General features: G+C 43.1%; 1 protein-coding gene across 1 annotated transcript in view; it reads left to right on the top strand.

Annotated features, from left to right (window-relative positions):
• The window catches only part of IFT74 (intraflagellar transport 74), a 90,969-nt gene that overhangs the window by 45,484 nt on the left and 36,241 nt on the right, over window positions 1–9,244 (top strand). Inside the window, exons 9-11 of the mRNA XM_038769882.1 lie at window positions 6,519–6,657; window positions 8,275–8,337; window positions 8,790–8,933. Of these exons, the coding sequence (XP_038625810.1) occupies window positions 6,519–6,657; window positions 8,275–8,337; window positions 8,790–8,933 (346 nt within the window). The remainder of the gene's footprint in view (window positions 1–6,518; window positions 6,658–8,274; window positions 8,338–8,789; window positions 8,934–9,244) is intronic.

The following is a 9,244-nucleotide window of genomic DNA, read 5'->3' as shown; positions in this document are numbered from 1 at the left end:
TTTTTTGCATAGTTCCTCTTTCTCCAGATGTTTGGGATTATTACCTGAGGGACACTTTGAAATACATCAGCTTTATCATTAATGAAAAATTATTGCCTTGCTTACATTTCCAGTCCAGTGCTTTAAGCTCCATGCAAACAGCAGGGCTTGCTACAGGACCTGAATCCAAAATGTCTTCCTCATATTTGGTCAGTGGAAAAACTGTGTGGTTATTACAATCGTAGTTCATTCCAACCTTATATACAAGTCAGAATACCTGGATTCTGATTCCAGTTCTTCTGTTTATTGGCTGAATCTGTTTATAGTAAATGCCTTTAGGTGAGGAATTTTCAAGTGGAAACATTTCTTTGGGGCCTGAATAAGACGCAACATGGAAAGGGCATCGGGTCTGGAATCAGTAGACTTGGGTTCTAGACCCAGCGCTGTTACTGGTATAGTACTGATCCAAGCCTGATCCTAGCTCTCCTTGTCCACTACATCTGCCTCCTTGCTGGCCTCCCTGCCTCCTGTCTATCCCTACCTCATTCTATGTATCACCCTGATGTCTGGGTCATTTTTCTACAAAACGGTTCAGTCCATGTCTCCCCTATCCTCAAAAAACTCCAGTGGTGGCCATCCACCTCCTCATCAAACAGAAACTCCTTGCCATTGGCTTTAAAACACTCAGTCTCCTTGCTCCTTCCTATCTTACCTCACTGATTTCATCAACAGTGGTATTTATTGAGTGCTTACTGTAATAAGTGCTTGGCAGAGTACAACAGAGTTAGTAAACATGTTCCCTACCCACAGTGAACTTACAGTCAGAGGATTTCCTACGACAACCCTTACCAAATGCCATAAAAAAAATTGTGACGTTTCAGCCTTCTTCATCAGAGAAATTTCCAGATGGTATTGGCCAATTGCTCAGCCCAGTGGGGTGCCTGATGAGAGGTGAGAAAGTATCAGTTGTAGTGGGGCTCCATGCTGCCAGGAACAATGATTTCAGAGGAGGAAAACAATATTTCCTTCCTAAGAGCTTCACTTTTCAGTACAAACCCTTCCTGCCATAGATCTGAATTTGCCACGTATGGCCCAGACATACAGATATACTGTAGAAGAGAGGGAAGGTAGTAGACGAAGAGCTGTTTTGTTTTTGCTTTTTTAGGAGACACTTCTGGTCTCATCATTTAGGGTGCATGAGAGTAGTATGGATGGACAAACTGACACCTGGCATTTTCAAAATTAGAGGCATATTCTACACCTACATTGGATTCCCTTTTTTGTTTGACTTCTACAGCTGTATTTGTTGAAAGCAGTAGCTAAGGGGTGAGTGGCTCCAATCACGGAGTTCGTGAGCCAAATAGAATGAGCTTTGGAAACAATTTGCAAAAGCTTCCCTTTACGGTTCTAAATATAGTCTTGGAAAATCGGACAAATGTAGTTCATTTTAGAGTTGTTTTGGTTGTAAGGGCCACACCAGAATTCACTGGCAACTTCAATTATAGAAGAGCCGTAATTCAGTCTGTTTGCCGAAAAAGAGAGCTCGTCCTACTCATGAAATTGCTTACTTGGAGGAAATGACTTCAAATTTCCAGGCCTTTCTCCTCTTGGAACCCTCAGAGAGTTTTTAGTCAGGTGTGCCACGTTGAAGGAGCTGAGTGCAGTGGAGTTTAAAGGGGTCTCAGGCCTCAATGTCAATGAGCAATGCCCAGCTCTCTACCTCTCCTCCCCCACAATAATCTAAGCAAGGCCTGAGGACTGGCAGTAGACTTTGGCCTTTTCCTTTTCCTCTTCCAAAGTATGTGGGAGTGAGAGAAAGAGAGAGAGAGAGTGTGTGTGTGTGTGTGTGTGTGTGTGTGTGTGTGTGTGTGTCAGTGCAGCATGGGTTTGACCGAGTATGTCTGTGTGTTAAAGAAACAAGAGTTGAATGTGTGCTACAAAAGTATGGTGAGTTGAGTAATTTTTCAAAGCAGAGATTGTGATAATTAATGTACACACTGAAAAACAGTAGAAATATAAGTGGAAAAAGCAGTAAGAGTGTGAAAGGGAAAGGGTGGGGGGGGGTTGGGGGAGGAAATAGGGAAAAGGACTAAACCAGAGACAATCTACTTCAAAATTCCATGAGTGAATCCTACTAAAAAGACAGGAAGAGAGGAAGGGAATTGGAATAAGGAGAAGGATGAAGAGAAGCAGCGTGGCCTAATAAAAATAAAAAAACCCAAATCAAATTGATCCATCCATAAGATGATCCATGCTTTGACCATATCTTAACCTGATACATCATAATACTGTAGTTTTTGGAAGGGTTTGTTCTGCCAAAGAGAAGTTCCTCTTTACAGCTGATTGTTCTGTCTACCATCCATATGTTGGGGTTATTTTGAGTACTACCTCTGGTAGTCTGAGGTTTCTTACCTTGGCTGTGCCACTTGCCTGTGCTCTGTGACCTTGGGCAAGATGTTTAACTTCTCTGTGCCTCAGTTTCTTCATTTGCAAAATAGGGATTCAGTGCCTGTTTTCCCTCCTACTAAGACTCTTATCTTGTAGCTACAGATAGATACAGATACAGTAGGATAGGGACTGTGTCTGATCCAATTATCTTGTATCTACCCCAGCACTTAGTACAGTGCTTGGCACATGCTAAGTGCTTAACAAATAGCACTATAATACTAATTCTAGATATTTCTGCTAATCAGAATAACCTGGGTTCTTATCCCAGCTCCCCCACTTGTCTGCTGTGTGACCCAGGGCAAATCGCTCAACTTCTCTGTGCCTCAGTTACATCATCTGTAAAATGGGGATTAAGTCTGTGAGCCCCATGGGGGACATGGACTGTGTCCAACCTGATTAGCTTACATCTACCGCAGCGCGCAATATAATGCCTAGCACGTAGTAAGTGCTTAACAGAATCCATAAAAAAATCATCTTTTAATTGAAGGTGATGATGCTGTTAAGTGCAATTCTTGCGGGAAGATTCCCTGCCTATTTCGTGCCTGCCATTTGCACAATTTTTGTAGTTAATTGTTAATGATCAGTATATTTGCATGCAATTTTATAGTGGTAAAAGAAAATGGAAACATACTCATTTCTTGCATTTAAAATTAATATTAAGGAAGAAATAGCTTAGCCTGAAGAGTAGAATCGTCTGGCAAAGTAATAACCATGAACATAAAATCCCTGGTCTACAGGGCCAATTTCTTAAAAAAAAAATACCCTCAAAACAAAAAAAAAAAACCCAAGGTTTGTCTAAAAAAGAAATCAGGCAATAAATAAAGTGAAGGAAAGGGAGTAAAATAAATGGAATGTATAGCCAGTGCCCTAATCCTGTTTCCACTGTGGGTTTGGGGAAGAATATGGCAGTAGAAGTAGGGAACATTCCTCCAAAAGCATTCTTCTATCTGGATGCAACATGACACACTAATGGAAACAGCATCGGACACAAGGGAAGCACAATGGTGTGCGTTTTTCTTAACACTGGGTTCTGCAGAAATGCAACACTCACATTACAGGAAAACTCTCCATCCTGCTTTCTGTTTGAGAGGCAATGGTACCTGTGAGATGCTTTCCGATATGTGGAAACCAGAGGGTAGGAAGATACTTGGATGGGCGCAAGTTACCTGTTTTTCTTGTTGATGGAATTATATTCTTGTTTTTTGGGCCCTGTTAGATTTTAGTTACCTTATGGACTAGGGATTGATTCTTGTGTAAACAGTTGTATGCTTGGTTCAGTGCTTTGTACAGTGTACTTGAAAGTATTAGAAATAACGATGATCACATGAGGAAGAAAGCATGCTCTATATAAACAATAGTAATAACAGTTGTGGTATTTAAGTGCTTACTATGTGCCGGGCACTGTACTTAGCACTCGGGGGAATACACGCAAGTAGGGTTGGACACAGTCTCTGGCTAACATCGGGCTCATAGTCTTCATCCCCATTTTACAGATGAGGTGACTGAAGCACAGAGAAGTGAAGTGACTCACCCAAGGTCACACAGCAAACAGGTGGTGGAGGCAGGATTAGAACCTGTAACCTTCTAACTCCCAGGCCCATGTCCTATCCACTAGGCCATGAAAATTATGCGTACCAAGTAGGACTGCGATGGACCTCATGATTGTTGAAAGCTATTTGTGAGGCTGGGTAGAAGATTCAGATTTACAGGAGAGGTGATACCGTGGAAGGGATTTTCTCCGCAAGCAGCAGTCTGTCAAGAGGTCATCATGCCTTTCTGTGTGCTTGATGTTGAGATTGCCTGCAAGGCAGAGTTGCCACCCTCGTCCAGCTGCATGGCACCAGCTTCACGATGACCCACTTCAGCAGCTTATGCCTGTGTCAAATTTCTGGTTTCTCCTTTCTTTTGAAGTTCAGTGCCTCTCACTTTTCTACGAAGGAGGGCAGAGCTAATGGGGATAATAGAGAAGCAGCAGGGCGTAGTGAATATAGCACAGGCCTAGGAGTCAGAAGGACTTGAGTTCTAATCCCAGCTCTGCCACTTGTCTGCTTGTGACCTTGGGCAAGCCACCTCCCTTCTCTCTGCCTCAATTACATCATCTATTAAGTGGCAATTAAGACTGTGAGCCCCATGTGGGACAGGGACTGTGTCCAACCCAATTTGCTTTTATCGACCCCATGCTTAGTAAGGTGCCCGGAGCATAGTAAGAGCTTAACAAATATTGTTATTGAAGATGCAGATTCCCACAGGTGAACATGGAACCCAGATTCCTAGATCAGATGTGCAAATTCATCCTCAAACAGTCACACTCTGTGCAGAGCACTGTACTAAGAACTCAAGAGAATACACAACACAGAGTTGATAGACATGTTCCCTGCCCACTAGAAGCTTACAGTCTAGAGGGGGAGACAGACATTAAAATAAATTAAGGATATGTACATGAGAGCTGTGGGGCTGAGGGTAGGGTGAATACCAAGTGCTTAAAGGGGACAGGTCCACATACAAAACAAAGCAGAAGGGAGAGGGAGGAGGGGAAGCAAGGGCTTAGTGTAGGAAGGCCTCTTGGAGGAGATCAATCAATAAATCAATCATATTTATTGAGCACTTACTGTGTGCAGAGCACTGTACTAAGCGCTTGGGAAGTACAAGTTGGCAACATATAGAGACAGTCCCTACCCAACAGTGGGCTCACAGTCTAAAAGGGGGAGACAGAGAACAAAACCAAACATACTAACAAAATAAAATAAATAGAATAGATATGTACAAGTAAAATAGAGTAATAAATATGTACAAACATATATCCATATATACAGGTGCTGTGGGGAAGGGAAGGAGGTAAGATGGGGGGATGGAGAGGGGAACGAGAGGGAGAGGAAGGAAGGGGCTCAGTCTGGGAAGGCCTCCTGGAGGAGGTGAGCTCTCAGTAGGGCCTTGAAGGGAGGAAGAGAGCTAGCTTGGCGGATGGGCAGAGAGAGGGCATTCCAGGCCCAGGGGATGACGTGGAGGAGATGTGATTTTTATAAGGCTTTGAAGGCGGGGAAAGCGGTGGCCTGTCGGATATGAAGGGGGAGGGAGAGAGAGGCCAGAGGGAGTTGTGGGCAAGATGTCGGGATCAAGATAGATGAGACCATGGTACAGTGAGTAGGTTGGCTAAGTTTGTGGGTTGGTTTGTAGTAGGAGAGTAGCGACGTGAGGTAGGAGGGGGACGAGCTGATTGAGTGCTTTAAAGCCAATGGTAAGGAGTTTTGATTTAACGAAAAGGAGGATGGGCAACCACCGGAGGCTCTTGAGAAAAGGGGAGATTTGCACAATTTTTTTTAGAAAAATGATCTAGGTAGCAGAGTGAAATTAGGACTGGCTTGGGGGAGAGACAGGAAGCGGCAGGGTGGGGGTGGGGTCAGCTGGAAACTGCTGCATTAGTCAAGATGGGATAGGATTAGTCTTTTCGTCAGGATTTGGTGCCAGATTAAATAGCTGGGTTGAATGAGAGAGATGAAGTGAGGATAATGCCAAGGTTACAAGGCTTGTGAGACAGGGAGGATCGTGATGCTGTCTACAGTGATGGGAAAGACAGCGGGGAGGATAGGGTTTGGATAGGAAGATGGGGAGTTTTGGACAGACTTAGTTTGAGGTGTCAGCAGGACATGCAGGTACAGATGTCCTAAAGGCAGGAGGAAATGCGAGACTGCAGAGAGGGAGCGAGATCTGGCCACTCATCAGCTACGTCTGTTTTCAAGAAAAGGGGACATCAGTGGGCTTGGCACTTATACATCAGTGTTCCTGCCTCCAAGTGGATAGGATCCTGGGTGGCAGTGTTTCAGGTCTTCCTGGGTCCCTTTTGCCCAAAAGCAGGGTAGAAGACAACTTTCGGACAAATCTCAAAGTTACAAGTTGCAGCCAACAAGGGACCGCTTAGGACGAGCCATAAGCGCACTAGTTTCTCAAGGCTGTGCTGCTCCCGTGAGTTCCATTCTAAAAGCAGGACCCCACTTTGTTCATTAGCGTGAAAATGCCGTAACTGATTTCAACCCACTTCTTGAGATAGAGGAGGAAAACCTCTCCAGAATTTCAAAATTTTCATTTTGTTTCAGAAAGGAAAAGTTAATTCGAGAAGTAGAAGAAGATATAGAAAAGGAAGTGCAAGCGGTTGATGACGTTATTAAAAATATGTCTACAGAAAAACAAGGCACATACTTTGGGATGAAGGCTACAAATGAAAGACTGTTGCAGGTGATATGGTTTTCCTTTTGTTTTTCCAAGAAATGTTTATTAGTTTCAGAATTTGAAGTTGAACTGTTATTTGTTGGGCCCAGATATCCCTTTTCTTCTACAAAAGTAAGGTCGTGGGCAGGGAACGTGTCTACCAACTCTGTTATATCGTACTCTCCCAAGTGCTTAGTACAGTGCTCTGCACTCAGTAAGCACTCATTAAATACAATTGAACGATGGATTGGGAAGTGGGATGGAAAGAGGAGCTGTTATTCAATGCATGGTGCTTATTGAGCAGCGTGGCTCAGTGGAAAGAGCACGGCCTTGGGAGTTAGAAGTCATGAGTTCTAATCCCGGCTCCACCACTTGTCAGCTGTGTGACTTTGGGCAAGTCACTTAACTTCTCTGTGCCTCAGTTACCTCATCTGTAAAACGGGGATTAAGACTGTGAGCCCCATATGGGACAACCTGATCACCTTGTATCCATCCCAGCGCTTCGAACAGTGCTTCTCACATAGTAAGTGCTTAACAAATGCCATTATTATTATTATTGAGCGCTTACTGTGTCCAGAATACTGTACTGAGTGCTTGGGAGAGTACAGTACAGCAGAGTTGGCAGACCCGATTCCTAGGCACAAGCAGGAATTTTTGTGTGTCCTTTTGAATGGGGCATGGGCGAAGGATTACTCCCCAACCCTGAAAGGGGGCAGGACGGGGAGTCATCAGTCCTTCCACCCAGAGTTCCTAGATCTCCCTTCACTGTACATCCCCAAAGACGAAGAAGGTTCTGTAGAGCTAGCAACCAACATATGTCTTCCCTTCATCCCTGTACAGACGGTTTGGGGCTGCTTTCAGGCCACCACGTGTCCTCCTTACAAACTTTCCAAACTTTGGGAGAGAATAGCCGCAAGTGTGAAACTTCACTTAACACACTACAGCTCCCTCTTAAATGGAGATGAGAGAATCGGCTGTTCTGTGGAGAAGTGGAAACAGCATCCCTCTGAGAGTTGGAGGACCCTCACCTAACGGTTCTATCCCTCAGTTTCCACAACTGTAAATGGGACAATAAAAGTGAGATGGCTCTCACTAATATACTAGATGCATCATTTCTCCTGCCTTCTCGTTAACGCACAGAAATGGGGAGGGTCACTGCTTAGGTGGCAGACAAAGCTTTATAAGGAATTTTGAGCTCCTTAGAGAAAAGGCATTATAGCACTCCAAAACGATTGTTTGCCATTGAACTTTTAAGGCAGTCCATCAGATCATGTTTAAGTAACAATCAATCAATCAATCGTATTTATTGAGCGCTTACTATGTGCAGAGCACTGTACTAAGCGCTTGGGAAGTACAAATTGGCAACACATAGAGACAGTCCCTACCCAACAGTGGGCTCACAGTCTAAAAGGGGGAGACAGAGAACAGAACCAAACATACCAACAAAATAAAATAAATAGGATAGAAATATACAAGTAAAATAAATAAATAAATAAATAAATAGAGTAATAAATATGTACAACCATATATACATATATACAGGTGCTGTGGGGAAGGGAAGGAGGTAAGATGGGGGGATGGAGAGGGGGACGAGGGGGAGAGGAAGGATTAACTTTGATTTTGCATTTTATTTTTCTCTCCCAGCAATTAGATGTACTTCAGCAGGAGCTAGATACCCTGAACGTGAAGAAGGAGAACCTGGAAATTGTATGTATGAATGTAAATAAGAGATCCTTTGTCACCTAAGTTATAAGGTCTGCTCTGCATAAGCATACAGTGAATTGCTCCTGTGGAACCGTATATCAGGGACTGTAAAGAGACTGTCTTTATGGACCATATGGGTTATATAATCTAAGTACTAGGCAGTAACTTTAGGCACCAAGGAACTTGCTCATAGTATTGGAATAAATTCTTTCAAGGAAGCATTGTTTTAAATGCAATGCAGTGTTAATGGTTATCTGTAATTTAGCATCTTAATCACCCGGATATTTTCGCAGCAACCACAGACAGTGGGTAATTAGGACATTTCTCAACTATGTTTTTATGTTACAATTCATTTCAGTGCTGGTGGCATGGGCATACCTGGTTTAAGTAAATTGTATTTGGTAATAACATCTAAATACCTACATATTTCATTCTCACTCATCCTTTTTTTTAAGGAATTGGGAAACTCCCAAATAAAGCAGGAGGCTATCCTGCTGTATGAAAAACTTGATGAACTGGAGTCCCATCGAGATAAAATCATTTCAGAAAGCAAAAATGTAGGATCGCCAATGGGAGAGAGAGAACAGTTACTCAAACAGGTACGGAAAAAATCAGTCCATTACATTATATGAAATCATTTTTCAAGATCTGAATTCATTCAGAGAGAGCAGAACAGATGCTTCCTGCTGAAAGACAATAATTCAAGGGTTGTGGGGCTTAAAAAAGAATTGGGCAGAAGAACTTTATTCAGATCACTGAATATACTGATCTTCAGTTGAGGGTCTCTCCTTTTAACAATGAGCTCATCTTATAGTTGAATGAATTATGTGAATATTGTTATCCCAGATATCTTTGATTGGCACTATGACTTAGTGGAAAGAGCAAGGACCAGGGACTCAAAAACCCTGGG

This window comes from Tachyglossus aculeatus, chromosome X4, assembly GCF_015852505.1.
Source record: "Tachyglossus aculeatus isolate mTacAcu1 chromosome X4, mTacAcu1.pri, whole genome shotgun sequence".
In the NCBI taxonomy this organism is placed as follows: Eukaryota; Metazoa; Chordata; class Mammalia; order Monotremata; family Tachyglossidae; genus Tachyglossus; species Tachyglossus aculeatus.
Note: the sequence above shows the minus strand (reverse complement) of the source record. Positions and strands in the feature narration are given on the sequence as shown.